The 18,253-nt window shown below is 35.0% G+C and overlaps 1 protein-coding gene across 2 annotated transcripts in view; it reads right to left on the minus strand.

Moving 5' to 3' along the window:
* Positions 1 to 18,253, minus strand: part of NECAB1 (N-terminal EF-hand calcium binding protein 1) — a 279,489-nt gene that overhangs the window by 192,336 nt on the left and 68,900 nt on the right. For both annotated transcript variants that reach the window (XM_079901334.1, XM_079901335.1), the window contains exon 3: positions 4,569 to 4,677. In XM_079901334.1, coding sequence (XP_079757460.1) covers positions 4,569 to 4,677 — 109 coding nt within the window. The remainder of the gene's footprint in view (positions 1 to 4,568; positions 4,678 to 18,253) is intronic.

Raw genomic sequence — 18,253 nt, forward strand, 5'->3', positions numbered from 1 at the left:
TACTCCACATCCTGACCAACATTTGCTATTGGTTGTATTTTTGATAGTACCCATTTCAACAGGTGTGAGGTGATATCTCATTGTGGTTTTCATTTGCAGTTTGCTGATAATTAGTGACCTTGAGCATATTTTCATGTGTCTGATGGCCATCTTTATTTCTTCTTTGGAAAAATATCTATTCAAGTCCTCTGCCCTTTTTTACTTGGTTGTTTTTTTTTGAGGTTGAGTTGTATGAGTTCCTTGTATATTTTGGATACTGACTTCTTTTCCAATATATAGTTTGAAAATATCTTCTCACATTCAGTAGGCTACCTTTTCATTTTTCTGATATTTTCTTTCACTGTGTAAAAGCTTTTTAGTTTGATGTAGTCTTATTTATTTATTTTTGCTTTTGTTTCCCTTGCCTGAGGAGACAAATCCAAAAAAATATTGCTACGACTAATGTCAAATAGCATACTGCCTGTGTTATCTTCTAAAGGTTTTATGGTTTAAGGCCTTACATTTATGTTTTTAATCCATTTTGAGTATATTTTTTATATGGCATGAGAAAGTAGTCCAGTTTGATTATTTTGTAAGTAGCTGTCTGGTTCTCCCAATACCATTTATTGAAGAAGCTGTCTTTTCTCCATTGTATGTCCTTTCCTCCTTTGTTGTAGACTAATTGAACATATAAACATGGGTTTATTTCTGGGCTCTTAATTCTGTTCCACTGATCTATGTTTTCATGCCAGTACCATACTGTTTTGATTACTGTAGCTTTGAGGTATAGTTTGAAATGAGGGAGTGGGATACATCCAGTGTTGTTTTTCTTTCTCAAAATTGTTTAGATTATTCAGGGTCCTTTGTGTTTCCAGGCAAATTTTAGAATTATTTGTTCTAGTTCTGTGGAAATTACCATTGGTATTTTGATAGGGATTACACTAAAACTGTAGATTGCTTTGGGTGGCATGGACATTTTAACAATATTAATTCTTCCAATTCCTTAGCACAGTATATATTTCCCTTTGTATGTTGTTATCTTCAATTTCTTTCATCAATGTTTTATAGTTTTCCAAATGGGTCTTTTACCTCCTTGGTTAGATTTATACCTAGGAATTTTATTAGTTTTGATGCCACTGTAAATGAGATAGTTTTCTTAATTTCTCTTTCTGATAGTTTGTTCTTAGTGTACAGAAATGCAACAGATTTCTGTATGTTAATTTTTTATCCTACAACTTTACTGAATTCATTGAAAGTTCTAGTAGTTTTTTGGCAGTGTGTTTAGAATTTTCTATATATAGTATCTATACTATATAGGATTTTCTATATATAGTATCATGTCATCTGCAAACAATGACAGTTTTACTTATTCCTTCCAATCTGAATTCTTTTATTTCCTTTGCTAGTCTAATTGCCTTGGCTAGGACTTCCAGTACTATGTTGAATAGGAGTGGTAGATTGAGCATGCTTTTCTTGTTACTGATCTTTGTGGGAAAAGTTTCAACCTTTCACTGTTGAATATGATGTTAGCTGTGCATTAGTTATTTACGCCTTTATTATGTTGAGGTATATTACTTCTACACCCATTTTGTCGAGAGGTTTTAAATCATAAATTGGTGTTGAATTTTGTCAAAAGTTTTTCTCCATCTGTTTAGATGATCATATGATTTTTACTCTTCCATTTGTTAATGTGGTGTATCCTATTAATTGATTTGCTGATATTAAACCATCCTTGCATCTGGGGGATAAATCTGGGATGAATCCCACTTGATCATGTTGTTTGATCCTTTTAATGTATTGTTGAATTCAATGTGCTAAAATTTTTTTGAGGATTTTTGCACCTATGTTCACCAGAGATATGGGCCTATCATTTTCTTTTTCTGTGGGGTCTTTGTCTAGTTTTGGTATCAGGGTAATGCTGGCCTCTTGCAATGAGTTCACAAGCATTCCTTCCTCTTCAATTTTTTTTTGGGGGGGGGAGGAATAGTTTGAGAAGGATAGGCATTAACTCTTCTAAATATTTGAGAGAATTCACCTGTGAAGCCAACTAGTCCTGAACTTATGTTTGTTCTATTACTGATTATTTTTCATTACTGGTAATAGGTCTGTTAATATTTTCTATTTCTTCCTGATTCAGTCTTGGGATATTTATGTTTCTAGGAACTCATCCATTTCTTCTAGGTTGTCCATTTTATTGGTGTATAATTGTTCTTAGCAATCTCTTATGATCCTTTCTATTTCTATAACATGGGTTGTAACTTCTTTTTCATTTCTTATTTTATTGATTTTGGACCTCTCTCTTTTTTTAATTTCTTATTTTATTGATTTGGGACCTCTCCTTTTTTCTTGATGAGTCTGTCTAAAGTTTTATCAATTTTGTTTATCTTTTCAAAGAATCAGCTCTTAGTTTCATTGATTTTTTTTGTCTCTTTTTTAGTCTCTATTACATTTATTTCTCCTATGTTCATTATTATTGCTTTCTTCATACTAACATTAGATTTTTGTTGGCATTTCTTTTTCTAGTTCCTTTAGGTGTAAGATTAAGCTGTTTCTCTGGGATTTTTCTTCTTTCCTGAGGTAGGCTTGTATCTCTATAAACTTCCCTCTTACAACTGTTTTTGCTGTGTCCCACAGATTGTGGATTGTTGTGTTTCTATTTTCATTTGTGTGATTTCCTCTTTGATTTCTTCAGTGACTCATTAGTTATTTAGTATATATAACTGTATATATTTAGGTGCTCCCATGTTGGATTTAAATATATTTATAAATGTTATATCTCCTTATTGCATTTATCTCTTTATGATTATGTAATGTCCTAGTTTGTCTCTTGTTACAGTCTTTGTTTAAAAGTCTATTTTATCTGATATAAATATTGCTACCCTGGCTTTCTTTTCATTTCTGCTTGCATGGAATACCTTTTTGCATCCCCTCACTTTCAGTCTTTGTGTGTCTTTAGACCTGAAGTAAGTCTCTTGTAGGCAGCATACATATGGGTCTTATTTTTGTATCCATTCAGGCACTCTGTGTTGTTTGATTGGAGCATTTCATCCATTTACATTTAAAGTAGTTATTGATAAGTACATATAAATTGCCATTTTGTTAATTGTTTTCAGTTCATTTTTATAATTCTTTATTGTTCCTTCCTTTTTCTTTTGCACTCTTCCAATGTGACTTGATGCTATGTTTAGTGTTATTTTTGGAGTCCTTTCTCTATTTTGTGTGTATATCTATTATAGATTTGTGTTTGTGGTTACCATGTAGTTTATATATAACAATATATATATGTGTATATATATACACACACACACACACACACGATAATTATACTTTACTGATCTCTTAAGTTCAAATGCATTCTAACAGACCTGCACCCCCACCCAACATTTAATATTTTTTATTTCACATTTTGCATTTAAAAAAATATCCCTTAACTACTTATGGTGGATTAGATGATTTTACTACTTTTGTCTTTTAACCTGCCTACTAGTTTTGTGAGTGATTGATCTACCATCTTTGCTGTGTATTTTCCTTTACTAATGAGATCTTTACCTTCATAATTTTCATATTTCTGTTTGTGGTCTTTCTTTGCCACTTAGAGAACTCCCTTTAACATTTATTGTACAGACATTTTAGTAGTACCAAACTCTTTTAGATTTTGTTTGTCTTAAAACTATCTCTCCTTCAAATCTGAATGTTACCCTTGTTGGGTAAAATATTTTTCATTATATATTTTTTTCCTTTTATCACTTTAAATATAGTGACATAACCACTTTGAAAATATTTGGAAAGAAAGAAGGAAAACATTGAAAATATATCTTGTTGGTTAAATTTTCCTCTTTAACTTGCAAGTTAAATTTTCCTCTTTTGTCACATAAATAATATTTTTAAAATATTTTGCTTGATCATGAGAAGCAAATATTTTTTAGAAATGTAATCATAGCTGTGCCTATAGTGCAACATAATAAAGCACTTTAAATTTCAAAAATTAAGTAAATCATTTCTTGTAAAATGACTCAAAAAAATCCATCAGCTAAACCTACAAATTTTCAGAGCTCATATTTTATTTTGCTAGATTTTAAAATAAATCAAGTAGATCACTATATACTTTGATTGCTCAGAGAAAATTCTGTGTCCCGCATTACCTACATCTCTCAGGTAACACTGATTTGGAGTTCAGCACACACATCTGAATTGTCCAGATAATTGCTGCAATTTCCTATTTTACTACAGTAACATAAAAATGGACTTAGAACAATTTTTAAATGAAGCAAACTGAGATGAAATCTAAGAAACAAGGTAAAATCCTACTTTCTTATTAATGGCAGAATTAGAATTATTTATAACCTATGCTTTGTTTTAATTCTGCAAACTCTTTATGAGAACTTCCTACAGAAAATCTTTATTTTCCAGTTCAAAATTCAGTTTTTCACAGCATTTCAATTGTTAGAGGCTATCTCAGAACTGAACATAGGCATGTTACAGAATGTGTCCTCTACAGCTTTACTCCATCTCTGTTTCATTGGTATGTACTTGTTCATGCCCTCTCTACTTTATTTACAGAATGTAGTGATTTAAAAAAAGTTCCTTACTTGGTATTATGTGTATCAATGGTATGGAAGAGGTCACGTAACTCTTCTCCACTCAGAACACCATCTGCAAAATATGCTTTGAATTCTTCAAAGGACAATTTTCCATCATCTAAAATGGTAAGAACAAACAAAAGAGAAGCAAATCATTTCAATTTTGTATGTTATTATATCTTTTAATTTTTAACATTTTGATCAAATGCTTGAACAGGTTTGTTTGTGCATGTATACATGTATTCAAAAAGGAAGAACAATTTCAGGTGTTTAAAATAAAAATAATTACCCACCCAGACCGAAGAATGGCCACAGGTCCCCACCTCCTCCTTCCCAGACCCAAGGAGTGGTCATGGGTCTCTGCTATCTCCCTCTTGGAATCCAGGAGTAGTTGTGGGCTCCTGCCACCTCCCTCCCAGATACCAGGAGTCATTGCAAGCCAAGAGTGGTTGCAAGCCACCACTGCCACCCTTGCAGACCCCAGGAGTGGTTGAGAGCCCCCACTGCCACCTGCCCAAACTCCAGGAGTGGTTGTGAGCCACCTCTGCTCCCATCCTGTGTCCCAGGGCCATTCCTGAGCCATTGCCACCACTGAGAACTCCAGGACTGGGCACCAGTAGCCACATCTGCATACCACCTATCAAGGGGATAATGACCAGCACATGCTGAGGAAAGAGGTGCCAGGCATGCATACTAAAAAAAGCCCTCAGACCAAAAATACTAAATCCATACAAGCTACACAGGGATGCTCCCACGTATAAAGAGTCCTCCAAGACCAGAGTACATAATTGCTTCTCCTAAACTCACAGAGAGAAATAAAAGTAAAATGAAGCAGAGGAACCACTCCCAGTTAAAAGACCAAGAGCATTCCCCTGAAAGAACAAACAATGAAGCAGACCTATTCAATATGATAGACACTGATTTAAAACAGGAGATAATGAAAATACTGAAGGAATTAAGAAGGGGTATCAATGGAAATGCAGAGTACAGAAAAAAGAAACTAGAAAGATGAACCAAGAAATATTAGAAAACTCATTTGCCAAGATAAAAGCTGAGCTAAAGTCAATGAATAGCAAAATGAATAATGCAGAAGAACAAATAAGTGACCTGGAATAATGGAATAAGGAATAATGGAAATCGTCCAATCAAGACAGAAAGCCAAATTAAAAAAAAATAAGAAGAAAGCAATACAAGAGACCTATGGGATAATATAAACTATGCCAACCTATGCAAAATAGGGATTCCAGAAGGGAAAGAAAGCAAAAAGGGATCAAAAATGTGTTTGAAGAAATTATGGCTGAAAACTTCCCAAATGTAAAGAAGGAAACAGATATCCATGTACAGGAAGCACAGAGGGTCCCAAACAAGATAAACCCAAGCAGACCTACACTAAGACATACTATAATAAAAATGTCAAAAGCTAAAGACAAAGAGAAGATTCTAAAGGCAGTAAGAGAAAAGCAAAGAGTTAATTACAAGGGAACCCCACTAACACTATCAGCTGATTTCTCTACAGAAACGTTGTAGGCCAAAAGCAAGTGTCAAGATATATTTAAAGTCCTGGAAGGGAAAAATTTGCAAACTAGAATACTCTACACAGCAAGATTATCCTTTAGAAGAGGAGAGATAAAAAACTTCCCAGACAAGCAAAAATTAAAAGAATACAGCAATACTATACTTATCCTAAAGGAAATATTGAAAGTTCTTCTCTAAATAGAAAAGAAGTAAGAATCTATAAGAAAAAGAAAATTACAATTGGAAAATAATCACTTAAAGAAACCAGTATACAGATTAAAACATTTTAATGAAATGTTTTAATCAAAATTAATCAGAATGTTTTAAATTTTAATCAAAATATTTTAAAATATTTTCTGTGAAAGTGATGACAACCACAATGAATAGCAAAAAGAAGAACATGAAGATGTAAGAGAGGACATCAAAATCATAAAATGTGGGGGAGGAGAGTAAGAAAATGTGGATTTTTTTTTCCCCTAGAATGTGTTTGAGCCTATATGACTACCAGTCTAAGGCAACTGTATATAGGAAGGAGTTAACATACATGAAAAACAGTGTAACCACAAGTCAGAAACACACAATAGATTCACAAAAACCAAAAAGAGAACATAAGTATAATACAAAAGGAAAATCATCAAATGATGAAAGGAAAAACAAAAGGAAAAAGAAACGGACAAAGAAGAAATATAAAATCAATGGGAAAATAAGGTTTTAAATGGCAATAAATATATATCTATCAATAATTACCTTAAATGTTAATGGACTAAATGCTCCAGTCAAAAGACAGAGTGGCAGGTTGGATAAAAAAACAAGAGTGTACAGTATACCGCTTACAAGAGATGCACTTTAGGGCAAAGAACACACATAGATTGAAAGCCAGGGGATGGAAAAAGGTATTTCATGCAAATGGAAATGAAAAGAAAGTGGGGGTCCCAATACTCATATCAGACAAAATAGACTTTAAAACAAAGGCTATAAAGAAAGATAAAGAAGGACACTATATAATGATAAAAGGATCAATACAAAAGGATTTTACACTTATCAACATATATGTACCTAAAATAGGAGCACCCAAATACATAAAGCAAATACTAACAGACATAGAGGGAGAAATTGACAGGAATACAATAATAGTAGGAGACTTTAACACCCCACTCACATCAATGGACAAATCTTCCAGACAGAGAATCAATAAGGCAACAGAGATCCTAAGTGATGCAATAGGACAGTTAGACTTAATTGATATTTTCACAACATTACATCCAAAAAATCAGATTACACATTCTTTTCAAGTGCACATGGAACATTCTCTAGAATTAACCACATACTAGGGCACAAAACAAGCCTCTACAAATTTAAGACTATAGAAAATATCTCAAGCATCTTTTCTGACAACAACAACATGAAACTAGAAATTAACCACAGAAAAGGAAATGAGAAAAAAATGATTCCATGGAAACTAAACAACATGCTTCTAAAAAACCAATGGGTCAATGATGAAATCAAAGAGGAAATTAAAAAATACCTTGAGACAAATGGCAATGAAAACACAGCCATACAAAGTCTATGGGATACAGCAAAAGCAATTCTTAGAGGGAAGTTTATAGCAATACAGGCCTTCCTCCAAAAAGAAGAAAAATCTCAAATAAACAACTTAACCAACCACTTAAAAGAATTAGAAAAAGAAGAAAAACAAAACCTGAAGTCAGAAGAAGGAAGGAAATAATAAAAACTAGAGAGGAAATGAATAAAATAGAAATTTAAAAAATAGGACAAAATCAGTAAGACCAGGAGTTGATTCGTTGAAAGGATAAACAAGATTGACAAACTTCTGGCCAGGCTCACTAAGAAGAAAAGAGAGAAAACCCAAATAAACAAAATAAGAAATGAAAAAGGAGACATAACAATTGATACTACAGAATAACAAAAAACCATAAGGGAATACTATGAATTATATGTCAAAAATTTGGTGACCTAGAAGAAATGGGACAAGTTTCTAGAAACATACAGCCCTCCAAAATTGAATCAAGAAGAAATAAATAATTTGAACAGACTGATCACTAGAACTGAAATAGAGTCTGTAATTTAAAAACTCCCTACAAATAAAAGTCCAGGACCAGATGGCTTCACAGGTGAATTCTAGCAAACATACAAAGAAGAATTTATATCAATTCTTCTCAAATTCTTACAGAAAATTGAAGAGCAGGGAACACTCCCAAGGACATTTTAATGAAGCCACCATATCACTGATAATAAAACCAGACTAACACACCATCAGAAAAAAAAAATTACAGGCCAATATTTTTGATGAATATAGATGCGAAACTTCTCAACAAAATATTAACAAACCAAATCCAACAACACATGAAAATGATCATAACCGTGACCAAGTGGGATTCATCCCAAGTTTACAAGGATGGTTCAACACACACAAATCAATCAATGTGATACACCATATAAATGAAAGAAAAAACAAAAACCACATGATCATCTCAATAGATGCAGAAAAAGCATTTGACAAAATTCAACATCCATTCATGATAAAAATTCTTACCAAAGTGGATGGAGAGGGAACATATCTCAAAATAGTAAAAACTATTTATGACAAACCCACAGCCAATATAATAGTCAAAGGTGAAAAGCTGAAAGCCTTCCTGCTAAAATCTGGAGCAAGGCAACATTGCCCACTCTCACCTCTTCTATTCAACACAGTATTGGGAGTCCTAGCCACAGCAATCAGACAAGAAAAAGAAATAAAATGTATCCAAATTGGAAGGGAAGAGGTAAAATTGTAATTATATATAGATGATACACTGTATGATACCCTAAAGACTCCACACAAAAACTGCTAAAACTGATAAATGAATTCAGTAATGTAGCAAGATACAAGATTAACATACAGAAGTCAGTTGCATTTCTTTACAACAACAATGAAATATCAGAAAGAATGTAAAAAGAAAACAACAAACAAAAAATAATACTTTCTAAAATCACAACCCCCAAAATAAAATACTTAGGAATAAACCTCACCAAGAAGGTGAAAGACTCATAAGCTGAGAGCTATAAAACATTAATAAAGGAAATTGAAAATGATTCAAAGAAATGGAAAGATATCACATGCTCTTGGATTGGAAGAATTAATATTGTTAAAATGGCAATAGTACCCAAAGCAATCTACAGATTTAACACAATCTCTATCAAATTACCAATGGCACTTTTCACAGAACTAGGACAAATAACCCTAAAATTCATCTGGAACCATAAAAGACTCAGAACTGCCAAAGCAATCCTGAAAAAAGAACCAAGCAGGAGGCATAACCATCCCAGACTTCAGAGAATACTACATAGCTACAGTAATAAAACAGTGTGGTACTGGCACAAAAACAGAATATGGATCAATGGAAAAGAAGAAAGAGCCCAGAAGTAAACACACACACCGCAGTCAATTAATCTTCAACAAAGGAGGCAAGAAGGTACAATGGGAAAGGAGTCTTTTCAGCAAAGGGTGTTGGGAAAGTTGGACAGCTGCATGTAAATCAATGAAGTTAGAACACAACCTAATTCTATCAAACATTTAGAGAAGAGCTAACACCTATCCTTCTCAAACTCTTCCAAAATATAGCAGAGGGAGGAACACTCCCAAACTCATTCTACAAGGCCACAATTACCCTGACAACAAAACCAGACAAAGATGTCACAAAGAAAGAAAACTACAGGCCAATATCATTGATGAACATAGATGCAAAATCCTCAACAAAATACGAGCAAACAGAATCCAACAGCACAGTAAAAGGACCATACACCATGATCAAGTGGGGTTTATTCCAACAATGCAAGGATTCTTCAATATATGTAAATCAATCAATGTGATACACCATATTAAGAAATTGAAGGAGAAAAACCATATGATGATCTCAATAGATGCAGAGAAAGCTTTCGACAAAATTCAGCACCAATTTATCATAAAAACACTGCAGAAAGTAGGCATAGAGGGAACTTTCCTCAACATAATAAAGGCCATATATGACAAACCCACAGCCACATCGTCCTCAATGGTGAAAAACTGAAACCATTTCCACTAAGATCAGGAACAAGACAAGGTTGCCCACTCTCACCACTCTTATTCAACATAGTTTTAGAAGTTTTACCCACAGCAATCAGAGATGAAAAAGAAGTAAAAGGAATCCAAATCAGAAAATAAGAAATAAAGCTGTCACTGTTTGCAGATGACATGATACTCTACATAGAGAATCCTAAAGATGCTATCAGAAAACTACTAGAGCTAATCAATGAATTTAGTAAAGTAGCAGGATACAAAATTAATGCACAGAAATCTCTGGAATTCTTATACACTAGTGATGAAAAATCTGAAAGTGAAATTAAGAAAACACTTGCATTTACCATTGCAACAAAAAGAATAAAATATCTAGGAATAAACCTACCTAAGGAGACAAAAGACCTGTATGTAGAAAATTATAAGACACTGATGAAAGAAATTAAAGATGATACAAATAGGTGGAGAGATATACCATGGTCTTGGATTGGAAGAATTAACATTGTGAAAATGACTCTGCAACCCAAAGCAATCTACAGATTCAATGCAATCCCTATCAGACTACCACTGGCATTTTTCACAGAGCTAGAACAAAAATTTTCACAATTTGTATGGAAACAAAAAGGCCCCGAATAGCCAAAGCAATCTTGAGAATGAAAAACGGAGCTGGAGGAATCAGGCTCCCTGACTTCAGACTATACTACAAAGCTACACTAATCAAGACACTATGGTACTGGCACAAAACCAGAAATATAGATCAATGGAACAGAATAGAAAGCCCAGAGATTATCCCACGCACTTATGGTCACCTTATCTTTGATAAAGGGGCAAGAATATACAGTGGAGAAAAGACACCCTCTTCAATAAGTGGTTCTGGGAAAACTGGACAGGTACATGTAAAAGTATGAAATTAGAACACTCACTAACACTATACACAAAAATAAACTCAAAATGGATAAAAAATAAACTCAAAATGGATTAAAGACCTAAATGTAAGGCCAGACACTATCAAACTCTTAGAGGAAAACATATGCAGAACACTCTATGACATAAATCACAGCAAGATGCTTTTTGACCCACATCCTAGAGAAATGGAAATAAAAACAAAAATAAACAAATGGGACCTAATGAAACTAAAAAGCTTTTGCACAGCAAAGGAAACCATAAAGAAGGCCAAAAGACAACCCTCAGAATGTTAAAATATTTGCAAATGAAGCAACTGACAAATGATTAATCTCCAAAATTTACAAGGAGCTTATGCAGCTCAATAAGAGAAAAAGAAACAACTCAATCCAAAAATGGTCAGAAGACCTAAACAGACATTTCTCCCAAGAAGATATACAGATTGCCAACAAACACATGAAAGAATGCTCAACATCATTAATCATTAGAGAAATGCAAATCAAAACTACAATGAGATATCATCTCACACCAGTCAGAATGGCCATCATCAAAATATCTAGAAACAATAAATGCTGTAGAGGGTGTGGAGAAAAAGGAACACTCTTGCACTGTTGGTGGGAATGTAAATTGATACAGCTACTATGGAGATCAGTATGGAGTTTCCTTAAAAACTACAAATAGAACTACCATACAACCCAGCAATCCCACTACTGGGCATATACCTTGAGAAAATCATAATTCGAAAAGAGTCATGTACCAAAATGTTCATTGCAGCTCTATTTACAATAGCCAGGACATGGAAGCAGCCTAAGTGTCCATCAACCAATGAATGGATAAAGAAGATGTGGCACATATATACTATGGAATATTACTCAGCCATAATAAGAAACGAAATTGAGTTATTTGTAATGAGGTGGATGGACCTAGAGTCTGTCATACAGAGTGAAGTAAGTCAGAAAGAGAAAAACAAATACCGTATGCTAACATGTATATATGGTATCTAAGAAGAAGAAAAAAAAATGTCATGAAGAACCTAGGGGTAAGACAGGAATAAGGACATAGACCTACTAGAGCATGGATTTGAGGATATGGGAGAGGGGAAGGGTAAGCTGTGACAAAGTGAGAGAGTGGCATGGGCATATATGCACTATTAAACGTAAAATTGATAGCTAGTGGGAAGTAGCCACATATCACAGGGGGATCAGTAGATGATTTGTGACCATGTAGAGGGGTGGAATAGGGAGGGTGGGAGGGAGGGAGATGCAAGAGGGAAGAGATATGGGAACATATGTATATATATAACTGATTCACTTTGTTATAAAGCAGAAACTAACACACCATTGTAAAGCAATTATACTGCATTAAAGATGTTAAAAATAAATAAATAAATAAGTACGTAAGTAAGTAAGCAATGTGACTATACTTAACAGTATTGTATTGTACAATTGAAATTTGCTAAAAGGGCAGAGCTTGTGTTCTCACTACACATAAAAAAAGAAAATGGTAACTATGTGAGGTGATGCATATGTTAAGTAGTTTGATAGTGATTAATATTTTACAATGTATATGTATATCAAATCATCAAGTTGCATACTTTGTACAATTTTAAACTGTCAACTATACCTCAATAAAGCTGGGGGTGGTTGGGGGAGAGAATGAATATATATTGGAAGGAGAGGAGAAGCCAGAGAGAAACAGAGAGTCAATGTCATGAAAAACCTGAAAAATCATGGTAGAGTTTTGAATTTACCCAAAGAGGCACTGTCATATTGGAAAGCTTACTGTGGCTACAGTGAGTAAAATGGAGTGGAGAGGTAAGACACTAGAAGAGAATACCCATAAGAGGACATTGTAGTAATTCCTACAAGAATCAACTTGGCATAAACCTTGGTGGTGACAGTAAGAACAAGGAGAAGTAGACAGATTTACAATCTGTTTAGGAAAAAGAATCAACAGGAACTGATGATCAGTTAGAGGTGATGGGTGAGAGGGAACAATAAATCAAGAATTATACCCACTTCCCAGGACTGAGTAATCACATGGACAATATCACCATTGTAAAAGAGAACACAGGGCAAAAAGTGTGGGGTGAAGTAAACTGCTGTTTTGGACATGTTAAAATTAGATGTTTCTGTGGAATAAGTAGAGGCACCCAGTGAGCAGTAGGGTCATACAAGTCTAGAAAAGGAGAGGGTGGGGCAGGGAGGGAAGGAGTAAATGAAAGAAGGAGGGAGGGAGGAAGGGGGAGGGAAGAAAGGGGGGGAGGAAAAGAAGAAGGGGGAGAGAGAGAGAGGTAGAGAGAAAGAAAGAGAAAGGCCGACTGGAATGTATGCTTGGGAGCTATCAATGCATGGGAATTAAAGGTCCTAGAAGTAAGGGAATTCGTTCTCCCAAGAAGAATTCCTACAGTGAGGAAGAAAAAGCCCCAGAACAGACTTTGGAAATGCCAACTAAATTCTTTATGTTTCAGATTTTATAAATGTTTAACTGTTGCAAGGATTAACTGAGAGGCTATATACAAAACATTTAGCATGGTAACTAACACATAGTTCAACAATAGTGATCTGGGAAACAGGTTTACTAGTTCAGTCTTGGTAAGTGAAGATCATTTATGTGTTTTTAATTCTCATTTTCTTCTCTTCCTTGAAAAGTCCTTACACAGACAATCGATATTTAACATGTTTGTTTAAAAATAGAAATTTTTATTTATTTTCTTAGGTAATCAGGTTTTGAAAATCCTAAAATTGGTACTTCTGTGAAAAGAGATTCTTTAAACATTCATTTAATTTCTCCTTCAAGTTTCATGTCCACAAATATGCCAACAACTAGAGTTCTAATCTCAGTATTTCCCCTCCTTCTATTGCAAGCTAAATCTCGTCTTTGTATTTAAAATGACTATCCTCTCAAAACACTGGCTTTTCTTTCATGTATTAAAACATTTTTGAACACTCTAAATATTTTAGTTTGTCAAGATTAAAATACGAAAACATGATCATCTTCAATAATAACCATCCTGGTACAAAATGAACACCTGGAAAGCATTACTGGGTTTAATACACAAAGGACAGCATATACTTTGCATGTGGATGCAAATTTTAGAGGCAGAAATTAAAAATACCAACCTCAATTCTAAACTGAAGTTCTTAAATTGTAAATTCAGAAAAATTAATAATATATTACTATTTTGTTAAATTTAAAGATTAAATACTTTCTGTTAAATGTACATGTCACCTTGCACAAGTCATTTAGTATCATTATTCATTAACTTCCTCATCTCTGAATGAAAGCCCCTATTATTCCAACCTTCTACATATATATATATATATATATTTAATGATTTACTGCCATTATGTAAATAAAAATAAAATAGAAGCTCTTCCAATTTCAGCTCTGATATATAAAGACCTTAGACATCATCACTTCTGTCCTTAAAACAACAAAAAGCTGAACGCTGAACAAACTCAAAATCAATTACTTTTCTGGGACTCTTTGGAGAACTGAGGTCAAGGGCAAACCACTAGTCAAAATCTGGAGAAATAGGCAAAACCAGAGAATCACAGCCAAGATCTGTTTCCCCAGAGCAGAAGCTACGGGAACCATAAACTGATAGGAACAGTTAAATGGTAGTTTTGATGAAATGCTGGAGACCGAGTGTAAACTAGCATGAGAGGAGGAAACTCTTTGGGGCTTTAGTCTTTGGGGAGCTTCCATACTTTAATGGGTTTTACCTCCAGAAACCCTACCAGGCTCTTACTGAGGAGACAAGAAAGATCTGGAAGTGGAAGGGGAAGAGTAATTGTGAAATGTACATGAGTGTTTTCCATGACAATGGTCTACTCTCCAGGGGCAAAGATTTTACCAGAGACATATCCCACCTGGGGGAAGGGCATTTCCCCACTGCAGTCCCATCTAGCCTACCTGTCTCAACTAAGAGTAGGAGGAACTAAAAGACATTGGGAAGGTCACAGCCCAGGGACACAGACCCACTGAAAAACTTGTATTTAATCATAATAGTATAGAACACATCTGCTCCCCCATTCTTTACCATCACACCAACAGGGCTGCCAAATAATAATAGTACATGACAGCTGAAAGAACTGTCACACTTCCAGAGAAGGAGTGCTTAGGGAAGCCCAAAGTCAATAAAAAAGACAAGAGAAATTTAAAGCCTCTGGCAACTACTAGTAGAGAAAACATTAAATACAACCCAACTCCTAGTCAGATTAACATAAATTCTCACACTAGAAGCCTAAGTACTTATTCTATTACCTGATACATCACATCTGGCTTTCACAAAAAAATTACAAGGCATGATAAAATGCAAGAAAAGCACAGTCTAAAAAGACAAAAAAGCATAAGAACCAGACTCAGCTATGACACAGATATTGGAATTATCAAACAAGAAATTTAAAATAACTATGATTAATATGTTATGGGAATAATGGAAAATGTAGACAATAATGGAAAATGTAGGCAAATGTAGGCAGAAGAGATGGGTAATGTAAGCTGACAGATGGAACTCTAAAACAACTTGAAATAAAATGTTAGACATAAAAGACACTAACATAAATGAATGCCTTTGATGGGCTCATCAGTGGAGGATACAGCTTAAGGAAAGAAGCAGTAAGCTTGAGCTAGGTCAATAGAAACGTCTCAAGCTGAAATACATAGTTAAAAAAAAAAATACAACATCTAAGAACTCTGAGAAATTTCAGAAAATGTTACATACACATAATTAGAGTACCAGAAGAAGAAAGAGAGTATAGAGCAGAGGAAATATTTGAAATAATAATGACCAGGAACTTTTCAAAGTTAAGGTCAGAAACCAAAACACAGAACCAGGAAGCTCAGACAGCACCCAACAGGAAAAATTCTCCCCTCTACACCCACACCCAAAGCAACTCTGTATCTTTGAATATCATACCCAACTGCAGAATACCAAAGACAAAGAGGAAATTTAGAAAGAGGTAGAGGAAAAATATAATCTATATAGGACCAAGAATAAGAATTAACAATTACAGTGTACTTCTCATCGGAAACCAGGCAAGCAAGAAAAAGGTGGAGTGAAATACTTATTGTTGAAAGAAAGTACACCACAATCCAGAATTTCATATCCATGAAATAATTCTTCAAAATAAAGTAGAAATAAATACCGTTTCAGACAAACAAAAACGAAGGAATTCATTGCCAGAACTGCTCTGCAATAAATGTTAAAAGAAATTCTTTAGGTAGAAGGAAAGTGATATAGGTAGAGAAACACAGATCCACATAAGAAAAGATGAATGTCAGAGAAAGAATAAATAAAAGTAAAATAAAATATTTTACTTTTCTTACTCTGAATTAATTAACAGATAACAGTATAAAGTAATAATACAAACAACATATTGGTAATTATAGCATATGGATAAGTGAAATAAATTATGCCAATTTCATAAAGAACAGGAGACATTGGAAATATTCTGTTATAAGGTACCTACCTGTATTACCCATGAAGTGGTACCGTGCTATTTGAAGGTAGATTTCGATTAGGGAAAAATGAATATTGCAAGCTTACATTAGGGAAAAATGTATATAGTAACCACTACTTTTTTTTTTCAGTACGCGGGCCTGTCACTGTTGTGGCCACTCCTGTTGCAGAGCACAGGCTCTGGAAGCACAGGCCCAGCGGCCATGGCTCACGGGCCCAGCCGCTCCACAGCATATGGGATCCTCCCGGACCGGGGCATGAACCCACGTCCCCTGCATCAGCAGGCGGACTCTCAACCACTGTTCCACCAGGGAAGCCCAGTAACCACTATTTTAAAAAATATATATAATTAATTTACTAAGAGAGGCAGTAAACTAGAATTAGGTAAAATACTGTTTAAAACCAGATAAGGCAGAAAAAGCAGTGGGGGGGGGGGGGGGGGAGAACAAGTACAACTAATACAGATCAACTACTAACATGGTAGATATTAATCCAACAATATCAAAAATCACTCTGAATGTGAATGGTTTAAATACAGCAATTAAAAGACAGAGATTGTGAAAGTCAGTAAAAAAATAAAATAAAAGCCAACTATGTTGTCTACAAGAAATCCACTTTAAATATGAACACTCATACAGGTTAAAGCTAAAGGGATAGAAAAAGATACTTTTCCTATCTCTTTAAAAAAATACCATAATAATGCTGAGGAGCACATAAAAATTAAAAATAAAATAACTACCTACTGGGGCCATAATAGACCTCAATACCGGTTTTGCTCCGGTTTTGAATTTCCTGTTTAGCACAAAACTCTGGTTTGCACAATCAGCCGTTCTCGCTTCTGTAACTATGCTTGCTGGTTACCCCATAAATTTTAAACCAATCAGAATACAGGATTAATGTTCCCTAAATAAGATAGCCAATCTGTTTTGCCCACAACTGGAAAGTCCCGAACTTGTTTGTACCAATGTATAAAAAAGTTAAAACGGCCCCTTTGGGGGCTCTCGGAATGCCTTTGGAAACAAGGGCACAGGGGCCCAGGTTCGAACCTGCAATAAATGACCCTTGCTGTTTGGCTTTGACTCTCGACTCTGGTGGCTTTGTGAGGGATCTCGCGACCGTGGGCATTTCATTTGGGGGCTCGTCCGGGATATCCCCCAAGCCCACCAGACCTCAGGTCAACGGGTCATTACTGATAATCAATCGGTAAGTAAGCCGGCTCAGGGTACTTTCTGTTTTGGGAACTAGGACGGTCCTGGCGGACGCGCTATAGGACGCCTAGTCGGATGTGGTCGGAGACGTCCACCACAACCCATCTGGGGCTAAAAGCCCATCTGGAATACGCATGCGATATCGCTGCTAACCCTTTTCCCTTTCCCTAGCCCATCAGGTGCGCGCATGCGATATTGCTACTAAAATTTACCTTTCTTCCTTAACAGGTTTCATTATCTGAGCGGATCTTAATTTACTTTTGTTTTAAAATAACTTTCTCTGACTGATCTCTTCCAGGACCTAAACATGGGCCAAACACAGAGCACCCCTCTCTCCCTTCTTCTGGCTAATTTTCGGGATGTAAAGTCCCGAGGACACAACCTCAGTTTAGACATCCGGAGAAAAAAACTAATTACCTTCTGCCGCTCTGAATGGCCAACTTTCGGGGTTGGCTGGCCCACCGAGGGTACCTTTTGCCTTCCTATAATTCTGAAAGTTAAATCTAGAGTTTTCTTGTCGGGACAAGAAGGTCATCCGGACCAAATC

This window comes from Stenella coeruleoalba, assembly GCF_951394435.1.
Source record: "Stenella coeruleoalba genome assembly, chromosome: 17".
Taxonomy (NCBI): domain Eukaryota; kingdom Metazoa; phylum Chordata; class Mammalia; order Artiodactyla; family Delphinidae; genus Stenella; species Stenella coeruleoalba.